This window comes from Nannobrachium achirus (genome assembly GCF_963921795.1).
Source record: "Nannobrachium achirus genome assembly, chromosome: 19".
Taxonomy (NCBI): Eukaryota; Metazoa; Chordata; class Actinopteri; order Myctophiformes; family Myctophidae; genus Nannobrachium; species Nannobrachium achirus.
The window spans coordinates 48,665,105-48,692,734 of NC_137826.1; the positions used below are offsets into that span (position 1 = coordinate 48,665,105).

Genomic DNA, 27,630 nt, shown 5'->3' on the forward strand with positions numbered 1-27,630 from the left:
GTTTTTAATCGGTCTTAAAGGAGTAGTTCACCCCCAAAATGATAATTTTCTCTATTGATTACTCATGCCATGGAGACTTGAGTTCAATAATATTTTTGAGTTTTTGTCGCATTCCTAAGACAATAATTTGATAACAATACATGTACCCCCATTGATTCCGGATGAGGACCCAAATGCATTTGGGTCCCCATCCAGAATCAATGGGGGTAAATGTACTAAATATTTAGTGAATGTGACAAATACAATTTATTTTTAATAAATACTGAATTCAAGTCTCCATGGCGTGAGTAATCAATAGAAAAAAAATCATTTTGGGGTGAACTACTCCTTTAATGGGGTTTACGGTATTGGAATTTGGCTCCTTGCTTAATATCTTGACATCATTCACAGCTTGATCACATGATGAAATGATCACGTGACTATCTGGGGTCAAATAAAAAAATAAATTAAAAAGAAAACATTCCATAATGTTTCTTTTGGAGGGAGTGTGCGTTCAAGGGCGGTTCGTCCAAATATGATCAATGATCAAAGAAAACACGATCAAATAAAATAAAAACAAACAAACAAACCTGTTCAAAAAGTGTAGAAAAGCGTAACGACACAGTCAAATAAAAGTGTAGAATTATTATTATTATGATCTTCTGGTGGAGACTGAAGGCCCATGGTTACAATGGAAGTTTCTTCAACTGTTCAAATGTGATGAAGAACTGAGGATGATGATGTTAAAGAAAACACGTGACTTCAAATCGGTAACCCGAAAACTCGCCCTAAAACAAACTCGACCCAAACTCGTTTCCCAACGGGTCTGTGGCCTTAAGCTAGATGCAGAATAGACTAAAATCAAATATTTGCTTCTGGGGGTCCCTGGAACAAAATATTTTGTGATGGGGGTCGGTGGCCAAATACATATCATTCTGGGGGTCCTTCACATGACAAAGTTTGAGAAACACTGATGGCAACATAAGTTTTTTTCAGAAAATTGTTATGATTTAGAAGACATTTATTTGCAGAATGTGCCTATCAGTGGTTAAGGACCCCCAAAATGTGTTTTTGGCCATGGACCCCCGTCTCAAAATATTTTGTTCCACGGATGGACCCCTATCGCAAACTTTTTTGTTCCAGGGACCCCCAGAAGCACAGATTTGATTTTAGTCTAATCTGCATCTAGCTTAAGGCCACAGACCCGTTGGGAAACGAGTTTGGGTCGAGTTTGTTTTAGGGCGAGTTTTCTGGTAAACCTTCAAATCAGCATCACCGTTGTTAGTTTTTTTTAAACAGTGTAAATAGCCGATCTACAAGATAACAATGCTATTTTCGATGCATAACCCTGGCACACAAATAAAGTACTGTCCTTAACAGTAAAAAAAATCTATAAATATTCATATATGTATCTATCAGGGTTCCCACATATTTTTACCAATGAATTTCCAAAACCTTTCCATAATATTTAAACCAATTTCCAAACCCATATAAGTGATTTGGCGCAATAATGAGTCCCTTAGGGCTCGAACACACTGCCCGACTTTTTGAGCGGATTATGCTGTTGCCGACCGATTTTGGCACTCGCCGAGAAAATCACAATCTGCTGCAAGATCAGGCTTTGCTCCCTGGGGTTTTACTCGCTGTGTGTGAAAAGCTCTGCAAAAAGATCTGAGCACTAGCCGACAGCTTCCAGAGCATTTCTAGATATCTAGCAGCTTTGATATTTGGCCCTGTCACTCTGTCATAGCGCACCCCTAGTCTCTCTCTCTGTCTCTCTCTCTCTCTCTCTCTGTGTCAAATGGAGACGCACGGAGCGAGAAAGAAAGGGGGGGGGGGGGGGGACAGACAGAAAGAGATACGTTCTCCTCTGCATAAATATATATAAGCCGTATGTTTATTGCAGGATTTTGCGAGTCCCGCCGCTGTTTTAATTATTTTGTCGGCCCGTACTGCAGCCATGTATTTAAATAGCCTACCACCGCGCCCAATGCAGGGCTGTGGGTTGAAGAATTTAACATGAGGAGAGCTGGAGACTGGAGAGGGCATTATTACGCAGTGGTCCAGCCTGACACTGGACAGCGATGTCAGAGCATGAAATCAGAGCGACAAACCAATAGACCTGTGATGTCACAGTGATGTGTCAGGGGAACCATCTTAACACAACTCGTGCCTCTTAATCTGAAGGTTGCTTGTTGCCTTGGTGCCGCGCCGTTTCCTCCGTCGGCCGCCGCTATTATTTTGAAGGGCTGGAAGGGGGTTGTTTTTGTTTTTTTGGATTATCACTTGACGGCAACGATTACGTCATCTAGTCACATGACAGTGTGAGCCGAGAAGAGAAAGATGGCTGCGCCCTGCCGTGTGTATTGTTTACATCAGATCTGGTGCAAAATGGCTCAAAATGGCTCTTTTGGATTAAATGAAGTATCTTTATGGGCCTCTCCATTGACTTAACATGGAGGAGCTTCACTTCGCGTGCACGCCCAACGTGCGTTTTAAACAAATCGCGGACATTACCGATGCGACCGCGACCGGAGCTACATTATGTAAGTATTAATACATTTACTGTAAATACAGTAAGATTGACGGTGAGCGCTGTCAACGGCGTCATGTAGTCACTGATTTGAATGACGGTGAGGATCGTCTACAGCAGCAGAACAGTTAACAGAACGGTTTGCCACTCTGACATCATTCTCTGGCTTCACTGTGAATCCCTTTTATGCCCATATATGGAGTTCCCTGATGTCATCATTAACTCATTCTGTGCCAATGACGGTTTTTTTCCAATAGCCCTGGGTGCCAATGACGGTTTATGACGGTTTTTGTGTTTTTTGTTTTTTTAAAGATGTCAAAATGACCTGAGAGAGAGATGCTTTTCTCTGTTTGTGTGTTCGCTCCCTCGTTTAGCTGATTGAGAAAATGTGTGTTCATGTGTGTCCATTCTAGTGGATGGACACTTTTTGGAGCGGTGAAAGCGCTCCCAATAGACAGGTATGTCCGTGGGTATGTATGTATGTATGTATGTATGTGGCTGGCTGGCTGGCCGTGTCTGTAGCCTGGCAATACCTTGAGTGGCCACACACAACACACAAGTTAAAGGAGGGGTGCTGTTCTGCAGCACACACACACACACACACACACACACACACACACACACACACACACACACACACACACAGTATAGCTGCTCAGATTCACCGCTCCACTTCGAACCGAGGTTTGATTTTTTTCATTCAAACAGCTCTATCTCTGGAACCATTTGTCTGATTGACAAAATTCTTTTTGCCACTGAATCACAACAACTGTCTGTTTCTTATAAAAAAACATTTTTTTTCATTGCATAGTAAAGAAAAACATACAAAATCCTGGCACAGCTACCTTGGAGCCATTTTGGCATTTGGCACAGAAGTTAAGCCCATATCTAACAGGACTTCATATGGGAATGCCCATAAATGGAGGCCACATCGGCCACATACCACACTAACAGAATCTATATATGGCCAAGACAGATGGCCAAGACAGCCCATATCTGTGTGGCTGGTTCTACAGACAGGGATCTCCATGTATGGGCATAAAAGGGTATGATGTCATATGTCATAGACATCATAGGACTTTCACATAACGAATAACAGAGTAAGCATGTTTGGGCTCGCACAGCATATCTCCATATACAGTACATGGATCTCCATATATGGGTACCAGGGGTCTCCATATATGGGTAACTGGCGCTTTAGGGCGATGTCGCCCTGAGGCGTCTTACTAGCGTAATAATTGTGACAGGCCTACACACACACACACACACACACACACACACACACACACACACACACACACACACACACACACACACACACACACACACACACACACACACACACACACACACAGAGGGAAGGATACGATGATGTTCCAGGGCCCCAGTCGGAGCCAGTTGGGCCAGAAGCCCTTGTAGAGGGCGCTGAAGCCCTCGTTCCTCCAGGTGACCATGAGTCCGTCCAGCGTGCCGCGGTACAGCGGCCCCACCGTCACCACCCGCTGGTTCATCATGCGCGTCCGCACCACGTCCACCGGGTTGGATGCCAGCGCCCCCGCCAGGCCACACGAAAAACTGGAACTGCAAGAAACAAAAAGAAAAAAAGTTAAAAGGGCGGCATGTCTTCTTTGGCCTTTCACGGCTATTGACCCTTTGTCAAGTCCCGCCCGATGTCCCGCCCCTCTTTGCACCCACTGGCTGCTGTGTCTTGGTGGGACAAAAGTCCTTCCTCTCCATCCACTACCATTGAAATTCAGTTGCTTCTTATTGTTATGTTGTGTATTCAATTCTCCTTTTAAACTTGGTTTCAGTAAAAAGGAGCCTCTAATAATAAGGAGTAGTTCACCTAAATAATTACTTATTTTCGATCAATTACACACCCCATGTAGAAATACTGACTAATTTGTTGGAGACTCAATGGAGACTCTTTGACTCTGTCGGTCATCAAATCATTGCCACAGAAGCAAAAAAATCTCTGTGAATTCAATCCTTAATGTAGTGTGCAATTGATAGAAACAAAGTAATTTTGGGGGGGACATACAGTAAAAGGTCTCCACAACAAAAAGCTGCCCACCCCCTGTAGACCAGTGGCTCTCAACCTGTGGGTCGCCAAATTATTTTGGAGTGTCCCCAGATGATTAACTTAATGTGCAATGTTGTTTTCTCACGCAACAGTAAACAAACCAACATAAAGTTTAAGTGTGTAGAGGGTGTCTACACATTTCTAAAGTGACAATTTAAGGACCTTTTAATACCTCTAAGATGACAAATTAAACATTGGCCAAATTGTCAAATATTAGAGGCAGAAATTGTGAAAATAGCCCATCTACGTGAGCATGTAGATCGGCTATTTTCACAAATAGCCCATCTACGTGAGCATGTAGATCGGCTATTTTCACAATAGAACCGTGTTATACAAAATGTAATGCCTCAACTCTTAGTGCTCGTCAGGGTGGGGGGTCCCCGAATAAATATGATTATTTTGGGGGTCACGGCCTGAAAAAGGTTGAGAACCACTGCTGTAGACACACAGACAGACACACAGAGTATATGCGTACATGAAGTGCGTCAGTATGGTGTCTCCCATGGCTCCGGAGGCTATCAGGTGCTTCTTTGTGATGTCATAGACGGGAAGCTCCACCCCCACCACGATGGCGGCGCGCTGGGCCGTGGGGATGACGCCCTGAGGAGGAGGAGGAGAGGAGCAGGATGAAGATTAGGACCTGTGGCCTCAACAGAAAGCAATAAGCCACTGGAGCATGGGTCTTCAACAGGGGGTCCGGGACCCCTAGAAGGTCCTCAGAGCCTCCAAATCTTTCAGCGATAGAGACCTTTCTCTCTTTTTTTAACCAATTGAACCCTTGTGTCCATATTCCGAGAACTTTAGACAAAAATAGCAGATCTACAAGCTCACAACGCCTCGCAGCGCGAGGCGTTGTGAGCTTGTAGATCAGCTATTTTCGTCAAAGAGCTTTGGTGTAGAGGGGAAAAGGAGCAGAGTAATTACAGAGTGAAAGGTCAAGTTTATTAAGTATTGACGGTTCAAGTGGTTAAATATCTGAACATTTTTCATGAATCCAAAATATACTGATGATTGTGCTGTCAAACAATGAAACTATATGGAATCTATGGGGGGTCCCTGCTTCATCTCTGTCACAACTAATGGGTCCTTGGCCTGAAAACATTGAAGACCCCTGCACTAGAGTTTTACATGCAGCAGTTTACCTTGTATTTTAGAATGGTTGAGAGGTGTACCACCCTCTCAGCCATTATAAAACAGATGTGAATTGAGACCTATCATGGCTTTTTATTTTTTAAACCCACGATTTTACAACCCATTTTTCACCCAGTGCCAATTATCTAATGTAATCCTGGGCGCTACACTCCCTCTGCCAACCTGGGGAGAGCAACGGACTGACCTCATGCTTCCTTCTAGGCACGAGGAGTCCAAGCCGGTTCTTTTCACCTGACAGGGGAGAGATTCCGGTGTGTGTCCTTTACTCAATCTTGAATTCCGGACTTCTACTTGTATCAGAGTATGTCTACATTGCAGTATTGATGCTTTTGATACTTTTATAAAACATTAAGAGAACTTTTTCCAACAATGCTCTCAGCCATTATAAAATATAGGCAAACCGAGACCTCGCATGGCTTTATTTCTTCTCTAAAAGGGTTACATTATGGTAACATGAACATCATAGACACGTCCCAATTCAAAAAGTTCTTAATAATTCGCTACAAGAACAACTTCTATACGAGAAAGTAGTTCCCGAGCTACCAGGAAAAGCAACTTCTCTGACAGAGACGAGTGCATGTTCACTCAGCCAGCCCAGCCAGGCGTTTTTTCCCAAACAAAAACAAAACGTAACTGTTAGCTTAATCTCATCATGTTTTATTTATTACATTTATTAATTTATCTTCTTACTTAATATTGTGTTATGTCTAGGATGTTGCACAATGTTTAGCAGAATAACTCCCAAGGACATTTGGCTGCTTTAGTGACAACCTTTATGATTCTTGATTCTGCCAGCAGATGGCACTGATACTCCATAAAAGAATCTAGCAGCCACATAGCAGTCTACAATAAGCACTGTGTGTGTATGCACTGGCGTGCACTCTGAGCTGGAGGACTGGGCAGTGGGCACCTCAATGTGGGCACAGCAATGTTTCTTCCCTAAATGTAAGAAATGGTCTGTTTTGTAAAGTATACATGATGTCTGATGAACATTTGACATCAGGCCGATTATTATACAAATGTTTTCTAAATCAAAGTTCTCAAACTATTTCGTGCCAAGGACCCCCAAAATGATGTGTATGGCCACAGATCCCTCACCAGAGGAGAAGATATGTGAAAATCTTTCAAAAGATAGCAGATATACAAGCTCGCAACGCGGCACGAAAGGTTGCCTATCCCTGATTCCCTGGTACAGCCTATACTCGTGCATGTTGTGCTGACTCATGCAGGGAATGATTATCTTATGCCCTCCAAAAAAAAAGAAAAAAAAATACCCTCAGGGGAGGGAAATGGTGACCAATAAATGGTCACTGCATGTATTCCTATGGGCTGGATGTGGAGCTTGTCAGCAGGGAGTGTTGATCTGTGGAGTGTTCAACCCAGAGTCAACTCAAACAAAGGGTCAAACTCGTTCTTCTGCTATACCACAAAAATGTGGAACGCCTTACCGAAGGCATTAATGGAGTGTGGATCACTAGCATCCTTTAAAATCGCCCTGAAAAACCACTTACAGGCAGCAGCCGTTCGCAACTGGTAAAAACAAACATAGCCCAGCCCTACCATCCCCTGACCCCTCTTTGTATTTACCTACTGTATGATGTTTTTTATTTTTTTATTTTTAAATTGTTTCCCCTTTTTTTCCTGACTATATCTACTGCATAGTACTGTGTTCTATCCGTCTGTCATTCAATGTTATATGAGATACTTTAATGGTTTCCTATGGAAATAAGCTTAGTCTTTTCTAGGATCTCCTTTTAGTAGACCTTGTACCAGTGAACTGTACCGTCATGAAACTGTACCTTTTCCTATGCAAACTTCTAATAAAGTCTTCAATCAATCAATCAATCAATCAATCAATCAGGAGGAGTAGGACGAAGGCCCTGCGTCCTCCCGGTGGAGGCTCCTCACTGGCAGGTGAGCCAGTAGGATACAACAGTATGTCCTCCCGGTGGAGGCTCCTCACTGGCAGGTGAGCCAGTAGGATACAACAGTATGTCCTCCCGGTGGAGGCTCCTCACTGGCAGGTGAGCCAGTAGGATACAACAGTATGTCCTCCCGGTGGAGGCTCCTCACTGGCAGGTGAGTCAGTAGGATACAACAGTACGTCCTCCCAGTGGAGGCTCCTCACTGGCAGGTGAGCCAGTAAGATACAACAGTACGTCCTCCCGGTTGGGGCTCCTCACTGGCAGGTGAGTCAGTAGGATACAACAGTATGTCCTCCCAGTGGAGGCTCCTCACTGCCAGGTGAGTCAGTAGGATACAACAGCAGTGACAACACTGATATGTGTGGGGAGGAATTAATTGGCAAAACAACTAAATTGGGGAGAAAAAAACGTTGTGAAAAAGAATTGGCTACTCTAAATAAAATAAATATGTATAAAGTCTCACCCTCCAGAGTCCTCTGGTTCCTTCCGTCTGGTAAATGTTCATAAAGTTTGACATCATGCTGCCTTGCATGGCGCCTTGAGCCTGCATCCTGATCTACACACACACACACACACACACACACACACACACACACACACACACACACACACACACACACACACACACACACACACACACACACACACACACACACAGTTAGAATTAAAGTACACATCTTATATTCTTATCATTGTTAATCTTTTGCCTTATAGGTATAGTGTTGATTTTGACAGCTCATTTGGATTTAGTCTTTTGAATTAAATTCCATTAAGTCATATTTAATCATTCCTTTTAGTTTTAGTCAACTAAATATCATAAGATTAACTGATATGATGAGAGGGCTACTATATTTTTACACTAACTCCAGAGGGCCACAATGCATGTACAATCAAAAATAGACAATCTACAAGCTCACGTTTTGAGCTTGTAGAAACCATGTATGAAAAGTAATATTTTTCAAATGCATTTATATTTATGAGCTTAAATACAAATACATTGGACATTAAAACAAGACTAATGCTATGTCATTAAGACTGAAGTAATTAGTGGTATGGTTGGAATTGTAACAGCTGAAATCAATAATGTATCAGTATTCCAGTATTTATTTCAGTTGCCAAATTATGGTTTAGACAGATGATAGGTTCATTGTTTAACTGGTATCCTATAGTTTTAAAATGTACAGAATGTTATTTAGACAGTGTTTTATCATATAATCACAGCAGAAATGAACTGTACGAGTCACAGCTGCTGTATTGGTCTTGCATGTCAAAGTAAACTGCCATTTCCTACTGAAGCCTGATCTACAAGCCTACAAAGTGCTGGGGATGCGATGCATTGTAGTCTTGGAGATCTGCCATGTTCCGCGCATGACCCAGTCATACAACTAATTCATAAATCAGGCATGAGACGAACATGAAACAAGTGTCAAAGTGAACTTGTATAATCCTCCAAAGGTGAGGAGGTTGTTGCCAAAATGTTACACAACGTTTGTTTGGATATCTTAAAGGAGTAGTTCACCCTAAAATGACTTCTATAGATTACTCACGCCATGGAGACTTGAGTTCACTAATATTTTTTTAGTTTTTGTGGCATTCTTAAGACAAAAATTTGATTACAATAAATCTACCCCCATTGATTCCGGAAGGGGACCCAAATACATTCGGGTCCCCATCCGGAATCAATGGAGGTAAATTTACTATAATACATTTTTCATCTTAGGAATGCGACAAATACAAAAACATATTATTGAACTCAAGTCTCCATGGTGTGAGTAATCAATAGAGAAAAAAAAAACTCATTTTAGGGGTGAACTACTCCTTTAACACAATGCCAGGTATTTATTAATTCAGGTTGGTAGACCTTACCAGCATTGATCCTCATTGATTGCACCTTATTTTGAAGGCCCACGGAAACCACGAGCGTGTACACGTTGTGTAAAGTTACACTGCTGTAACATCCATTGAACATGTTTTCTTTCACCCAGAAAATAGAAATTGCCAGACCTCTGGTACACAACTGTGTGTGTGTGTGTGTGTGTGTGTGTGTGTGTGTGTGTGTGTGTGTGTGTGTGTGTGTGTGTGTGTACCTTCAGGACATCCGTAGGGTTGGCCAGAGAAGACGACAGAACTCCAGAAATGACTCCGCAAAACACATTGAGCACCATGGTCTCATCTGTAACACACACCCATTAGAAACACAATATACACAACTACACATAATATGTTATATTATAACGTTATAACATATTATAACGTTATAACATATTATAACGTATGTTATATTATAACAACACCATTGTTATAGACCTGGAATCACTTTCACCATTATTCTATGCTTTAACTATTGAGAAATAGCAGATATACAAGCTCACACCAAGCTTGTAGATCTGCTATTTCTGAAAAATCTTAAAAGTTTTTGCAAATCTTTGATTATATCTTTTTAAAAGCAAACATTTGTAACTGAAATATTTGTTTCTGGGGGGTCCCTGGAACAATATATTTGAGATGGGGGTCCGCGGCCAAATACATTTAATTTTGGGGGTCCTTGACATGAAACAGTATGAGAACCACATTTGATTTAGAACATTTATACAGTAGAATCGGGTCAAAATATTCTTGCACAACTTTTCAAGATTTTTGAAAGAATAGCAGATCTACAAGCTCACAGTAAAGCTGTGAGCTTGTACTCACCCCATGGAGACATGCGTTCAATAATACTGTATATACATGTATATTGTTTTGTTTTTGTCACATTCCTAAGACTAAAATTGTATTACAATAAATTTACCCCCATTGATTACGGATGGGGACCCAAATGCATTTGGGTCCCCATCCTCCGTAATCAGTGGAGGTAAATTTACTATAATATCTTAGGAATTGTCTTAGGAATGCGACAAACACAAAACAATATTATTGAACTCAAGTCTCCATTGCGTGAGTAATCAATAGAAAAAAAGTCATTTTGAGGGTGACCTACTCCTTTAAAGTAATAATGCGGAATAATGCGTTGCTGGTCTAAACACACATTCCACAGACAGACAGACAGACAGACAGACAGACAGACAGACATACAGCTACCTTCAGGTCTGTCGACGAACATTCTCTTCAGAGTGTTGTAGGTCCCTATCTTGATGGTTCCATAGGAGGCTTGTCTCAGTAGAGCCGGAGAGATCCTGGACACACAACAACAACATCCACACTTAATGTCAATCCCCCACAAATCTGAGAATGGAACCAAATGGACCCGCAAGCAGTGATGTTGACAGGTTTTCAACTTTTTTTTCTTGCTGTTAATCTGATCCTAAACCAGCATAAATAATAATTTATCACACACGTTACACAGCCATTCATTTTGCTGGCTCGCTGCTGCAAAGTCTGTAACATTTATTACATATTCGTCTAATGGCAATTATTTAAAATAATTATTTTGTGATAATCGTCATAATCGTTTACATATTGAAAAATGTTTACTGTATATCTGTTCAAAATGTTAAAAAAGTAGTGGACATAGCAGATCTACAAGCTCACAACACAAGTAGATCGGCTATTTCACTATCAATGTTCTTTTTAAAGTATAAAGTTGTCAAATATGTCCTTCATTTCTTTGTATATTTAGGTTATGTGTCATATCTGCCATGTGCAACTTCAAAGCCTAAAAGCCAAACAGAAATGTAATTGACAACGACAAAATACAATTAAATCGTTAATCGCAATTATTTGAGTGGACAATTAATCGTAGAATGTAGAATATCATAATCGTGACAGCCCTAGCTGCTGCACTAAACTGATCCTAGGTCAGCCTAAAGCATCACACAAGTTAAACAGCACTTCAGTTCATTCATTGTGTTTCTCTCTGTCTCCTGATCAGTGAGCGCAGCTGCAGCAGCAGCTCAGAGCGCACGCACACATTGATTGATTCCTTTATTAACAGTTTACAAAAAAAGCACAAAGTAGACACACACACATTACGGTAACATGATATTGGTTCAACCAGTGAGTTATCAGTCAGTCAGTTGTGAGTCAGAGAGTTAGGAGTCAGAGAATTAGGAGTCGGTGAGTTGTGAGTCAGTTCAGTTATGAGTCAGTGAGTTATGAGTGACAGTTGAGTTGTGACTCACCCAGAGTAGAGAGCTTTGACTCCTTCCTCCTTTCCGATGCGGAACAGAGCGTGGAACATCCCTCTGTACCTGACCTCTGTGTACTGGGCCTGACCTTGAACCTGGAGGCGGGTCTTAGTCAGGTCGATGGGGAACGTACCTGAACACACACAAAAAAACGTACAATAAAGCAATAAGTCACATGATGATATGTATGTTATCTTGTTATCTTTACGCTATGCTGATTAATTGAATACAAAGGACCACAATGGAAACAAGTCCCCAGGTTATCCTTATAGCTCAAACGTCTGCCTGTGTAAAGTATTCAATCAATCAATCAATCAACATGAGGGAAGGGAGAAGAGTCTGGGACGCGTGGAGCATCGTCCAGGGTGTTTTAGGGAAGGGAGAAGAGTCTGGGACGTGTGGAGCGCTGTCCAGGGTGTTTTAGGGAAGGGAGAAGAGTCTAGGACGTGTGGAGCGTTGTCCAGGGTGTTTTAGGGAAGGGAGAAGAGTCTAGGACGTGTGGAGCGTTGTCCTGGGTGTTTTAGGGAAGGGAGAAGAGTCTGGGACGTGTGGAGCGTTGTCCAGGGTGTTTTAGGGAAGGGAGAAGAGTCTAGGACGTGTGGAGCTTTGTCCTGGGTGTTTTAGGGAAGGGAGAAGAGTCTAGGACGTGTGGAGCGTTGTCCAGGGTGTTTTAGGGAAGGGAGAAGAGTCTAGGACGTGTGGAGCGTTGTCCTGGGTGTTTTAGGGAAGGGAGAAGAGTCTAGGACGTGTGGAGCGTTGTCCTGGGTGTTTTAGGGAAGGGAGAAGAGTCTAGGATGTGTGGAGCGTTGTCCAGGGTGTTTTAGGGAAGGGAGAAGAGTCTAGGACGTGTGGAGCGTTGTCCTGGGTGTTTTAGGGAAGGGAGAAGAGTCTGGGACGTGTGGAGTGTTGTCCAGGGTGTTTTAGGGAAGGGAGAAGAGTCTGGGACCTGTGGAGTGTTGTCCAGGGTGTTTTAGGGAAGGGAGAAGAGTCTAGGACGTGTGGAGTAAGGAGGGAGTTACAGTAATCAAGTTCCGAGAAGACATGAGGCCTGGATAAGGAGCTGGACAGACTCCTGGGACCTGTCCAGCAAAAAAAGGGGAAAGGAAAAAAAGAAAATATGTCTGAAGAGCTTTACCATCCACATGTGTTAGACTTAGAGCAGAGGTGTCCAAACGTTTTCTTTTTTCTAAAGGCGGCCATTTTTGATAATGAAACTAGAAGAAGTGCTCTTCCGAGCACAGGTCTCCACCAGGCCACACGTCCTGGTGGTGCTATAATAGGCCAATGTAAAAAGGGTGGCATGTGTTCTTCACCAATCTTAGACCTTTCATGGCGCCACCATGAGGCTGATTTGAACAGTTTGTAATGTAATTTCTTCCTTGGCCATTTGCGAATGTGCGTGCACAATTTCATTACAATTGCACGCTGTGTTTGATTTGAGGCATTTTGTTCGAAACGGATCAATCCTTCAAAGTTTGGAGGCCAATCTTAGCCAATCAGGATGGAATATTTAATATGGGACAGATCCGTCTTGATCATATGACTGTAGAGATACTGTGTACTGATTTGTGTTAGTTTTGGGTAAAATCTGAAGGAGTAATATCCAAAAATGTGTCTTACATAAGTCGGCCTCCTGGTGGCGCTATAAAAGGCTCATGTGAAAAATGCAAGGAAAGGGTTTTTCCTTGGCCTATAGAGCGCTTACAAAGTTTGAAACTGATCGTTGGAGTTATAGGTAAAACCACAAATTGGCCTGTTCTAGCGCCACCATGAGGCTGATTTCAAAAATGTTAAGTGTCATTTCTTCCTCGGCCTAGTGGGAACGTGTGTGCGCGATTTCATGTGAATTGCACTCTGCGTTTGTGATTTGAGGCATTTTGTCCAAAACGGACCAATCTTACAAACTTTGAAAGCCAATCTCAGCCAATCAGGATGGAATATGGACAATCAGACAGATCCATGTCGATCACATGACTGTAGAGATACTGTCTACCGATTTGCGTGATTCTGTAGGAGTAGTGTACAGAAATGTGTTTTGCAAACATCGGCCTCATGGTGGCGCAGGGCCATGTGAAAAATGTGGGGCAGAGGTTCTGAATTGGCATCCAGGGAGTGTGTGTGCTCATTTTGGCAGCGACCGGGCCAACGGCGCCGGAGATTAGCTGTTAACAAACTCGGAGGGCGGACGGACGGACGCACGGACAGGGGCGAAAACATACTCTCCCCCTGCCTTCGGCTGGTGGAGACAATTAGGGTTGGGATCTAGTAGGATTTTAATGATTTGGGTTCCTCCATGAATTTCACATTTTTAATTTTCTTCTTGTTTTTTGGTCTTCCCAGTGTCTCTTCCAGCCCAAAAAGCCCCATTCATTAACTCTAAGCCTTGCCTTTCATTTCAGTGATTTTCTGAATGGGCGTGTCTGAACAGTACTCTTTTGAAATCGGCCCCATTCTATATCACAGGGGGCTCATTTCCTATTCTCTGTATCGTTCCAATTTTAGCCCAAAGACAGCGCCCCGTTGCCAACAAAGGGCATTTTGGCATCTGAAACGGCTTGGAATTAGAGACAGACATAACATGAAATTTACCCTTTAACGATTCCTATGGGGCTGTTAAGTATGACATCATTTTGTAGGCAGAGGAGCATTTCTGCCCCCAGTTTCCGTGAATCTTTTTACTATTTTTACTATTTACACATTTTTCTTCTCTTTGTTGTTGAAAGGAAAGTGTTAGAATTATACTTTAGTCGTTATTTTTGTCTCAGATCTGTTGAAAATAGCGAGGGACAGAAAATGCTCTGGGGGCAGATTCTCCTCTGCCTACAAAATGATGTCACAGCTTAAAAGCCCCATAGGGGGGGTTCCAAATGGACCCTTACAGGTCTGCAACTCTGAGAGCGTACACATCCATTTGGATCCATTTTCAAATGGATCGTATTAAAAATACCAAACGATCTACAAGCTCACACCCGTGTCATGCAGCGACGCATTGTGAGCTTGTAGATCAGCTATTTTTGTCACACAGCTAAGTATAAATTGTGCTTTCGAGGCAAGCCAAGATTCCGCAATAGAATCCGAATGACTGAAGTTTAATCCATGTGAGAGAGAGAGAGTAACATGAGACTGAGATATGCTGTACCACTTAAATTGCTCTCACAGCACACACACACACACACACACACACACACACACACACACACACACACACACACACACACACACACACACACACACACACACACACACACACACACACACACACACACACACACACACACACACACACACACACACACATACATAGTGACAGCTGGACATTAGTGTCATTGACCCCCCTGAAATTAAAGGAGTTGACCAGATGGACACACTGGTAGATACAGTACTGTCCATGTACTACTTCATACATTTAACATGAACTATCACCATTTCAATAGGAATCGAAATCCGATCAAAATTGACGTTCAATGCATTGAATCGAAATTACAAGCAAAGATCACGATTCTCTTTTTGTTTTTGTTAATCATGCATTGTTTTTTTTTTATTATTTCTTTCTCACTAGCCTGAATGAATAATGATAGAGCCATCTACAGTATGACAATGACGAAAAATGTTCATTGATTAACCACAACTAAAAACTAAGCCATAATGACTTAAACTGACTAAATGTACTGATCATTCTGTCAACAAACAAAAACTAGACTAGAATGTTAGGGAGACCCAGTAGAACTAAAAGACAAGCCATTTCATGCTTGGTTGTGCACAGGTATCATGCTCCGAAAACAAGATTGGATTTTGGCGGAAGTTAGGGCATTCACGAATAGCGATTTTTAGTATTTGAATTATTCGACCTCAAAGTATTTGAATAGTCAAATATTCGACAGGACTGGCCGAACTGTCAACTATTGAGTAAGCAAGAGGCGAACATTGTGAAAATAGCAGATCTACATGCTCACAACGCCTAGCGTTGCGAGGAGTTGTGAGCATATAGATCGGCTATTTTCACAATATTTATCTGTGGTACCGAGTCACATTAAATGTAATACCTACAATTCTAAGTGCTTGTCAGGGTTCGTACGACTTCCTATCTAGCCAAGCTTTATTAACCATGAAGAAATATATATACAGTAAGACAAAAGAAAAACATAATAATAAGCGAATATTCGATTTCGACGAACAACGTCGAATAGTGACTTTGATTTTCGAATATTTGGTGAATGCCCTAGCGGAAGTACACTCAAACTCAAGTCTGCTCAGGAGCAGACTTAAATGCCTCGACCCTTTCATATGTTATTAGAATGCCTTATTCTTCATGCAAAATCAATTACAATAGTGTCAAACCTCAAATGAAAAAGTTATTTTTGTGAACACATAAGAAAATTAAATAAAATAGTTGCCAAGCGATCTTTTGCTTGGATGCTAATTGCTACCGTCAGGTCGCAAGTTACTATGAAAACCTCCACCGGCTGTCTGTTAGTCAGTCAGTCCCTCCGTCTGTCCGTCACGCCACGTCACACTTTTGGCCCTACTCTTTATCTCCGGCACCGTTGCCCCTATCCATGCCACACTTTGCACACACACTCCTTGGCTGGTAAACCACAACCTCCGCCCCTGATTTCTCACATGCCCCTCTTCTAGCGCCACCATGAGGTTGCTAAGGCCAATTTGTGTATACATGCGACCTGACGGTCGCTTATCTCCCGATTAGGGAGTCTTACTCGTTATATACATGATTCTACCTTTTTTTTTTCTTTTTCAGTTGACGCATTTAGAGCAGAATTATGAGGTCCTTCAGCATGTTTCTGCAAGTCAACTCCAGATGTTGCACCATAAATCTGTAATATTGATCGCACAAACGCTTATATGTCATATGAGGATACAGTATGGATTAATCTAGCCGTGTCCAGTACTCCATTTACAATTCTGATGTAGGAAAGAGGAGGATATGTTCGTCCAAAGGACAGATTTCCCCTCAGTAATCAATAAAGCTCTGACTAAAAAATAATAAAATATTGGATATCTGCGGATTCCAGCTTCATATTTTTACCTCGGCAAAGGTGAGCGAGCAAAATTGAAAAGCTGGCTTATATAATATCCATTCCTTTCCCAGTTTTATTAGCCTTTGGTCGTGAGGTTAAACTCTTATGTAAACATCTTATTCTTATTACACATGAGAGTAGTCCACTACTTTATTAACAACCCATTTAGACCTAGAATTATTGACTGCTTTACCTATTGAAAAATAGCAGATCTACAAGCTCACAGCGCGGCACCGAGTGCCGCGCTGCGAGCTTGTAGATCTGCTATTTTTTTTAAATCATGAAAAATTGTGCAAATCTTTGAATATATGTATTTTTAAAACAAACGTTTGTAACTCAATTTTGCTTCTGGGTGGTTCCTGGAACTAAATATTTTTGGCCAAGGACATGGGGGTCCTTGGCCAAATAAATATCAGTTTGGCGGTCCTTCACATGAAAAGGTTTGAGAACCACTGACATAGTAGTCTCTCAAGAACAGACTAACTGAGCTCCAGTTAAGTGAAAAAGACCTTTTCTTTGACTTTCTTTTTCAAAAAACCTTAGAAGGATTCAGAAGACACTTATAGAATCGGGTCAAAATTTAAAATTTCACGATTTAAAAAAAATAGCAGATCTACAAGCTCGCAGCGCGGCACTCAGTGCCGCACTGTGAGCTTGTATATCTGCTATTTTTTAATAGTTAAAGCATAAAATAATAATACTCAATAATGTGTACCCATTCTGAATGGGTTAACATGCAGTGGATCGAGTGAGGGACTCTCTTGCCAAAATACGCTGATCTACAAGTTGTCAAGGCGGTGCACCACAAGCCCACAACACATTGTAGACTTGTAGATCAATTTAATCTAATGAGTGATGACGTTTCTCGTCTGAGGTTGGAAGTGTCCGGTTGCCTTTAATGGTCTTAAGTGGGTCTTGGAACAATGCAAATGAGACTTACAAACTAAAATGAGACCTGTGATCTGCACACATCAAGGCTATAAGTTGACGTACTGACATATTAGCTTGCTTATTTATATTGATGTATTACCTGCTTATTGTAAGTCGCTTTGGATTAAAAGCTTCTGCTAAATGCATAAACTGCAAATTGTTTGTTTATAGTGTAATAAGAGATAATGGAAGTAAATTAATCTGTCTGCATTATGCAACATTAGAAAGCACTTTGTTTATTAGTCACAAAGTGAGGGGGAAATAAATCATGCATTGGAATCTCGATGAATTGCGATAATCGATTATCGGAATTTAATTGAATGGCAGCCCTCTGAATCGGAATCGAATCGTCAGCGATTTCCGCCCCTGGGGTGTGTGCGCGCGCCCGTGTGTGTGTGTGTGTGTGTGTGTGTGCATGCATGCGTGCGTTTGCAGTGAGAGCAGTGGAAGCATATAGCATGTCTTTGTCTCAGTCTCCTATTACTGTCTTTCTCTCTCTCTCTTTCTCTTTCTCTCTCTCTCTCTCTCTCTCTCTCTCTCTCTCTCTCTCTCTCTCTTACATGGAATAAACTTCAGTCTTTCAGATTCCATTCAGACTCTTGGCTCATTATCTTTAAAACACAATTTACCTGTATACTAAATCGTAAATGTACCTAATCTCTCAAGACAGATTCTGCTAATTCTACATGTAGTGTAGTGATTGATATAAAAGGCTAGATGCCTCATCCGCCGCTGCAGTTCATTGGAGCAACGAGCAACAACTGGAGACCGGACATCCGGGAGTGCCAGTCAAAGTGACCCCAGGCCTATCACAGTGAGTCTTTTCTGGGACAATTCAATTCTACAGAGCTTTATTGGCATGTCTCCATCCACTTCCGATTCTGCTCAGCTGTTCTTAGAGGCTGCGTACGTAAAGACCTGCCCCCACCTGCCTCTGATTGGCCTACCAACTACCGGTTCTGTGACGCACGTGGAAGTGGAAAACGACCAGAAACGACTGGTTGCAGAGTGCCGCGATGCATTATGCCCCAGAGCCCAAGGAGGCGTCTACATTTCTATGTCTGTGGTTGTTAGCGGGAATGAACACAGGAGGAAGTGGCCTAAGAAAGGGGAGTTCCTGTTTCTACACCTAAATAAAGTGGTGGTTCCCCCAGAGGGCAAATATAGCTATTTTTTCTTAGCTTTTTTACAGAATCATTTCCCAGATTGCAGTGTTGTCCCTAAACGTGTTCAATGAACGATCGTTCATGAACTCGTTCGTATTTTGTGGCGACCGTGAACTGAACGTTCTTTATTTCCTCTTGATGAATGTTATTGTCGAATGCGTTCATTCTGACCTCCGCTCGTTCGCGCGGGCACCTGCTGTCGCGCGCCGTCTCGTCTTTCTTTGCATCCACAGTTGAAGCACTGTGTGTGCATCGCCTCCTCGTTACGTCTCCCAAATAAAGCCTGACTTATACTTTGTCTTTTGGAAAACATGCAGGATGTGCGACGGTTTCAAACTTCTGCCTTCATAAATAAGGGTGCAGGAAGAGTGGGCACCTAAACATTGTGGGCACCTCAATGAAATTGAAGGAAATAATTGATGTGTGTGGTTCTATAGGGGCTGAGTCAATAATGTTGACAAATAATAGCTTGCAGCAACGTCTAAAAAAAGGGGAAAAAAAGAAAAGAAAAAAATAACAAAGTTAGTTCATTTTGGGGAACCAGGGCTTGACACTAAGGTCTCAGTGGCACTTGCCTGTTGGGCAAGTACAGGTCATGTTCTACTTGCCCAAAGTTCTTGTCCACTTGCCCGAAAAGTAAATTGTCCATTACGAGATGATAGGTACATTTTAATTACTGCACAATTCATTATACACTTATTTCTTTACTTTCTGGGGCTGTGTGATAAAATGTCATATCTCAATACCTCCAAATCTAAATACCTACATAGCTATGATTGAATATGTCTATGTTTTCACACTTATTTTATATTTTTAAGTGTAGCAACAGTAAAAATAGCACATTATAGGTAAACAGTGCTCTTATTTTACATTCCACAGACCATACCAGACAGAGCGCGTTGGTGCTGTGTTTATAGACGGTTGTGTCCCCTCTCAAATGAGCACTTGCCCGGTCGGGCAACCCAAAGACCAATTTCACCTGCCCGAAAGTGGGCAAGCCTTAGTGTCAATGCCTGGGAACCATGAACTTTGGTTCAAAATGTGGAATTATGAACTATGAACTAGTTCATTTTAGAAGTTGTAAACTTGAATGTAAACTAGTTCATGTAGAAAGTGTAGGTTGTGACGTACCAAACTCAGCCACTATGGAGGCCATGCCTCCATAGATGAAGGGCTTCCAGTTGAGGCCGCTCATCTCTGGCGCCGCCCCGCTGGCCGCTGCGGCAGCCGCTGCGGCAGCCGCGGCGGCTCCCTGTGCCTGGTGGAGGCAGAGAAGCAGCAGCAGCAGCAAGCAGCACAGCAGCTGCTCCCTGCACAGCACGCCTGCAACACAGACAAGGAAATACGTTAACATTTAGGGCCTAGAATTATTCAGGGTTCCCACACATTTTTACCAATTAATTTCCAAAACTTTTCCAAAACTTTTCCAGAATATTTAACCCAATTTCCGGGACTATATAACAATAATTCAGCTCAATAACAAGGTCGCTTACTCTTATGTGCAATGCCCAAAGACAAGAGAAGTAGTGTATGCCAGTGGTTCTCAACCTTTTCAGGCCGTGACCCCCAAAATAATCATATTTTAACTGGGGACCCCCCCCCCCCCCCACCCTGACGAGCACTAAGAGTTGAGGAATTTTGTATAACACGGTTCTATTGCGAGGCGTTGTGCGCATGTAGATCAGCTATTTTCACAATTTCTGCCTCTAATATTTGACATTTGGCCAATGTTTAATTTGTCATTTCAGAGTGGTATTAACAAAATCAATAACCAAAGACAATGCATAGCTATTTTTTCCAGGACCTTCCAGGACCCTTGATAAATTTCAAAACTTTTCCAGTACTGGAAAAATATTTTTCTAATTTCAAAATATTTCCAGGAATTTCATGACCGTGGGAACCCTGATTATTGAATGCTTTAACTATTGAAAAATAGCAGATATACAAGCTCACAGCACGGCACCGAGTGCCGCGCTGCGAGCTTGTAGATCTGCTATTTTAGAAAAAGTTGTGAAAATGTGTGCAAATCTTTGAATAAATGTGTTTTCAAAGCGAACGTTTGTAACTCAAATTTTGCTTCTGGGTGGTCCCTGCCTGGAACTAAATATTTTGAGATGGGGGTCCGGTGCCAAATACATATCATTTTGGGGGTCCTTCACATGAAAAGGTTTGAGAACCACTGACATAGTAGTCTCTCAAGAACAGACTAACTGAGCTCCAGTTAAGTGAAAAGGACCTTTTCTTTGACGATGGCTGGCCAGATTGCTGACATATAGAAACACAGGTTTTTCAAAAAACCTTAGAAGGATTCAAAAGGCACTTATAGAATCGGGTCAAAATTCTAATTTTCAGGATTTTTCAAACATAGCAGATCTACAAGCTCGTATATCTGCTTGTATATCTGCTATTTTTCAATGGTTAAAGCATACAATAATGATACACAATAATGTGTACCTGTTCTAAATGGGTTAAAAGGAGAATTCCGGACTAGCCGTTTTATGGCCTTAATTTGACGTTATGATATCACTAGGGATGGGACGATATGAAAATGTCATATCAAGATTATTGTGACAAAAGAAATCGCGATTTACGATATTACCAGGATATTATCCTGGGGCGGAACATTTGCCAAAAAATAGCCGATCTACAAGCTCACAAGCTTGTAGATCTGCTATTTTTTGGCAAAGACATTTGATAGAGAGTGAAAAAAAATAAAACGGTACCAAAAACGGTATCAAGTGCGTATATTATACCTTTTTTTATTGTACCTTTTACCAATTATAGAGGGTTTAAGTGGTACCGGATATGCAGCTCGGCAAATAAAAGGTGAATTGATCCCAGTGCATGACGGAGGACGATATCACGATATATTAACACATATGGTGCCAACCCCGAGTTTCCCGAGTTTGTATTGGTACTAGTGCTGTGCCAACCCCGAGTTTCCAGAGTTTGGGCCGTTTAAAAAAAAAACAAAAAAAAAAAAACAATTTTTTTTTTTTTCAAAACATTTTTTTGGACCTCCAGAAATGTATTAGGCATGATCGCGATCGCGAAATTGCATGTTTAACCCCCATACCAACCCATTCTTTCAAACATGGCAGCCATGTTTGTTTACATCTGTAGAAAACATAATGGCTGATAAATCATGAATGCCTGAACGGATTTCCAAGCGGATTATTTTGTTTGAAAGCTGTGAACAGCATCTACACACGTGGTGCATCATCTAGGCATGGGCGTGCACTTTTTACACACTTGCACAATTACATGGAAGTCTATGGTAACCATGGCAACGCGAGACATTGAAGAGAAAAAATCATTGCAACATAAGTGTTAAATCTCCTCGATACGATTATCGTAAGTGTTTATCACGATAAACGATAATATCGCTTATCGTCCCATCTCTTGTTATCACAAAATGTGGTTAGAAGTTTTCTGTTTTGTTAGTTTGTCCGTTTTTTTCTCGGGTCCATCACAGCTCCCACCGTGCGCGGTGGGGTACAACTACAACACTAAATCGCTTATACTGTAGGTATCGCACCAAAAAGAAAACAAAAAGAATATACGTAGACATATGTTTTTCACAATGACACAGTGTTATGAGCCTGCGGAGTGGACTGCGGTGGCTCAAAGGGGACTTGAAATCACAGAAGAAAAGTCGGTTTGCAAGTACAAAACACTGTGGAGAGTATTATGTCATTGTGAGTATTCATGGGTCTTCATTTGTATTCCTACACCGGCCATGTTGAGGACCAACACAGGTGTTCCGTTTGGCGTAGAACATTAGTTCTATGCCAGACAAATTGAAACACCTGTGTTGGTCCTCCTCAAGGGACTACAAATGAAACCCATGATTTTTTTTTGCAATATCAATAAGCCATTTAGCATTGTACACCACTGTTCACGGTCAGAGCTGCGGTGGACTTGAGATAAGAACAAATAAATAAATCTACCAGTCGTTCTGTGCTGTGATATGACAAAAGATTAAGGTAATAAAACGGCTAGTCCGGAATTCTCCTTTAATACAACATAATTTGGTTTAATACAACCGTCAACCAATACCACACACAGAACACATAGAAGAAACCCATATCCAACATTGAGGAAATCAGTTCAGACAGTCAGAGCTGGTCTGAGGACTTCACATCTTGCTATGCAATTAATTACAAACCAGTTGACCAATTATCAAACTTTTTAATTTCAAGCACCAGCCATTAACTCTGAGAGTGTACAAATAGACCAAAACGACCTGGTCCATTTGGTTCTATTCGTACACACAAGTAGGTGTCTATTTGGTTCCATGTGAGCATGTAGATTTGCTATTTTCACAATTTCTGCCTCTGATATTTGACCAATGATTAATTTGTCATTTTAGCTGTATTAAAAAGTCCTCAAATTGTCACTTTAGAAATGTGCATACACCCTTTATACCCCCCCTGGGGGTCACGACCCACAGGTTGAGAACCACTGGTCTACCGGTCTAATGATCTGTACATAGCAGGATAGCAGGTAAGCAATGCACCTAGCCGCAGTCTAAACAATAGGCTATACTATCGAAACAATACATCACATTGAAACTATAGGCTACCAGACAAAACAACCTCTATTTTACGCACTATTTTGCACAACGACTCGAAACAGTATAATCGATAGAACAATGGCTATTAAAGACATAAGCTATACTTAGCAGGTGGCCCTACCTTACCTGGGAGGCGCGCATGATGAGAAAAACTCAACATCTTGCATCAACGTCTAACAGTTATTAGCCGTTTTTTGTTGAGTTTTTTTTATTAATATATATCCAGAATGTTGCTTCTATGAGCCCCCCCACCACCCACCCCTGTCTCCTCTAGAGGCCCGGTGGTCTTTCTGCAGATTGCAAAAGAAGAAATCCGTTCTGAATTACGGTTTGCCTAGGTCAAACTAAAACTGTGAAAATGAAATGGATTTAAGGTGAAATCAGAATGATGAGGTTGGTTCTTTACGGCTGGATGAGAAGGATGTATGGATGCGGCTCTCAGCCTCAGCATCTCAGCAGCACTGCGGACAGTCGAGCACAGCCCACTGGCTATAAACACACCGCGAGCATAGGGTAGCTGCTTTTGCCTTGCATTGCCCAAACTCAAAGGCTTATCTTTTTCTTTTATCTTTTTTTTTTCTTCTTTTTTGTGGTTTTCACAGACGACCTTTTGTGATGGAAATCAGAGTTTTCCTAAGGTCAACAATCCACTAGGAATGCAGATAGTTTAACTTTTATGTACATAAATTTAAATTTGATTTGTGCAATACTAATATAAATCTGTTAATTTTGACTGCAAATTGTTATGTAGTTTTAATCGTAGTCTTCTGAATAAAATCACATGTAGTTTTAGTCATATTTTAGTGCCTCCATTTTAGTCTAGTTTTTATTTTGTTTTCGTCAGTGAAAAAAAGGTAGTCAACAAACATTTTTCGTAATTTTTTAAAGATACCAGTAAGGCGCCTTAAGGGTGAGGTCGCACTGAAACAACAGAGACTGACACAATAAAGTCATATGTATATATGACCCCCCCCCCCCCCCACACACACACACACACACACACACACACACACACACACACACACACACACACACACAAATAAATACAAAATCAATACAACACTATTCTTGTTATAGGCCTAAATAATCAAAATCGTTTCAATGTTGAAAAGTTTCCATATTCTCAAACATTTTAAATATGCCCCCTGTACGTTTAAATCATTTATTTTCATAATAATTCAAACTTAAAATGATTATTTTTGTATTATTATTATTATTATTACCATTATGCCTTACACAAAAATAAAGGGGAAAAAAGACCCGTTGCTAAGCAGCGACGACGGTACATCCGGCGCTTCTAAAAGCTCATTGGCTGATACCTCGGAGAGGGCGGGGGAAGCAAAGCACGACAGCTACAGTTCTAACGTCATGATAAAACACACCAACTAGTAGCATGCCCAAAACATATGCATAGTTATTAAAAGAATAATAAGCAGTCATTAAAAACGAATAATGAAGTTAAAAAAAAGGATTCGGCTAATGCTAAAGGCTAGGCCTTTTAATCTCCATTCGGGAAGTGACCGATGACGTCAACGTCGTCTCCTTGTATCGTCGTTCTATAGCATGTGTGGTCGGTGCGCACATTAAAATCAACCGGTTTTAGAGAAATAAACAGTTTCTATTTACACTTTAAAACGCCTCTGACATCAATAAAAACACACTTCTCCTACCTGCTGTGGTGTATAAAGGACTCGGTGGGCGACTAGATGTTTGAGCTTTTCATGAATAAACAGAAATATTAAAATAAAAAGCTGGAGATAAAAGTCAAACTGTTTCCATTCTATCCGCAAACAGAGGAGACCGGAAGTTTCCTCCCATTTTCTTCTTCTTCTGTCTCTAATGGCGGCTGGAGTCCCCATGATGTAGCATTACTGCCACCTACTGGCACTAGACACTGCACCAAACCACACTAATATGAAGCAGTTTCAATTTTAGTCCTTTTGAGTGAACATCCATTTAGTTTTTAGTCATCTGCTCACAACGTGTTTTCAGAGCATGACAACCTAAAATGACTTGTCAGAACTGAATCTGAATCTCTTATTTGTTGATTAAATAATCAATATAGCCTACAGTTTTAGTTATCATCAGGGGTCATCGCCATGTTGGCTTTTACTGGACATTTTGGTTATTCCATTTTTGCCATAGATAGACATACAAAATAAGTGGACAATAATTCTACCAATAACATAAAGATCTAGCCCCAAATGAACGACCATACCGTAACAGGTCTGTGATTTTGTTCAAATGGAACCGAACCAAATGGACCATTTGTACACTCTCAGGCGCCGTACAAACATTTGCGAGAGCTATTGTGTCCGTGTCTTTTGAGAATGAGGGGGGGTGGGTCCAATTCATTCTCAATGAAGGTCGATCGTGTTTTGTTTCTTTTGTTTGTTGAGCAAGAGACACGGCAACGACATGAAACCACGTGACTTACATAGAGAATTAATTGGACCCCCCCCCTCCCCCCTCATTCGGAGAAGATGTCTCATGCTTATGTGTGATTGCGGCCTCAAGAGTTAAGTAGAATGTCTGTCTGTGTGTGTGTGTGTGTGTGTTAGTGTGTGTGTGTGTGTGTGTGTGTGTGTGTGTGTGTGTGTGTGTGTGTGTGTGTGTGTGTGTGTGTGTGTGTGTGTGTGTGTGTGTGTGCAATTCATTCTCAATGAAGGTCGATCGTGTTTTGTTTCTTTTGTTTGTTGAGCAAGAGACACGGCAACGACATGAAACCACGTGACTTACATAGAGAATGAATTGGACCTCCCCCCTCATTCGGAGAAGATGTCTCATGCTTATGTGTGATTGCGGCCTCAAGAGTTAAGTAGAATGTCTGTGTGTGTGTGTGTGTGTGTGTGTGTGTGTGTGTGTGTGTGTGTGTGTGTGTGTGTGTGTGTGTGTGTGTGTGTGTGTGTTGTATTCATCCATTCATTAATTTGCTTGTTCATTCATTCATTCATTCATTCATTCATTCACTCAGTCATTTCACTGTGAATCATGTATGAAAGGCACTATATAACCCTAACCCTAACCCAAAGATTGATGTGACATTAGCGCCATCTCCTGACAGGATTGCAAACAGCTTCACGATGAAAACTATTGACCTTGTCCATCCAGGCACAAGTGCTCACATTCTGATTCTAGAACGGTATAGTTCACTCTGAGAGCAAACCCTAAACCTAACTCTAACCCAACCAAATGGAACAACTAAACCTAAACTCTAAATATTAAACCCTAACCCCAATCTGAATCTTTTTAGTATCTCTAAAACACACATATATATATATATATATATATATATATATATATTCTTCTGAGGACCATCAGGAAATGTCTCTTTACAATCATTTCTCAGTATTGTGGGGATAATTGGTTCTCACAAACAACACGCACGCATGCACACACACACACACACCGGGCTGACCCCTGGGTCAGCAGCATCTAGAGAGACGGGGGACAATGCGAAAGGTCAGCGAGGTCGCAGCTCTAGATGGTTCATTGTCAACGATGCACAACACACACACACACACACACAAACACACACACACACACACACACACACACACACACACACACACACACACACACACACACACACACACACACACACACACACACACACACACACACACACACACACACAACCACAGTGCACTGTCCAGTATGATACTGCCACAACAACACTGCTATAGCATCCACCCAGCATCTATCCAGCAGCTACTGAGCATCCAACACGGCATCCACCCAGCATTCAACCAGCAACCCACAGGAAGTGGACGTGGCGCAAAGAGGAAGTGAGGAAAACACTCTTTTGTTTTTGTCTGGGCAGTGTTGTTTTTGACAGCAAATTTTGATTTAGTTTTAGTCATAGTCTTTTGAATAAAATGACATTTAGTTTTTGTCATAATTTAGTCACCTAAAAAGTTTTAGTTTTAGTCTAATTTTAGTTGACTAAATAAAATCAAAAATAAATAAAGATCTTATGGCGACTAAATCTACAGTTGATTTAGTCTACTAAAATCTATTTTGGCAGGCCTTGATGGCATCGTAATGACTGATTTTACACTTGGTTGTGTGCTGAAAATAGGGCTATTTTCAGCAACACAACACCTGAGAGCAACCAAACATAAAA

At 41.5% G+C, this 27,630-nt stretch overlaps 1 protein-coding gene across 1 annotated transcript; it reads right to left on the reverse strand.

Moving 5' to 3' along the window:
* Positions 1-665: 665 nt before the first annotated feature.
* On the reverse strand, positions 666-25,279 carry slc25a14 (solute carrier family 25 member 14; the record flags this gene model as incomplete). Its single annotated transcript, XM_080748518.1, has 9 exons — positions 25,175-25,279; positions 20,060-20,251; positions 11,791-11,929; positions 10,751-10,845; positions 9,760-9,845; positions 8,136-8,228; positions 5,071-5,195; positions 3,880-4,093; positions 666-707 (listed from the first exon to the last, which is right to left on the reverse strand). Exons 2-9 carry the CDS (start codon positions 20,121-20,123, stop codon positions 666-668), a joined length of 858 nt encoding a protein of 285 aa, XP_080604644.1. The 5' UTR covers positions 20,124-20,251; positions 25,175-25,279.
* Between the last annotated feature and the right edge of the window lie 2,351 nt (positions 25,280-27,630).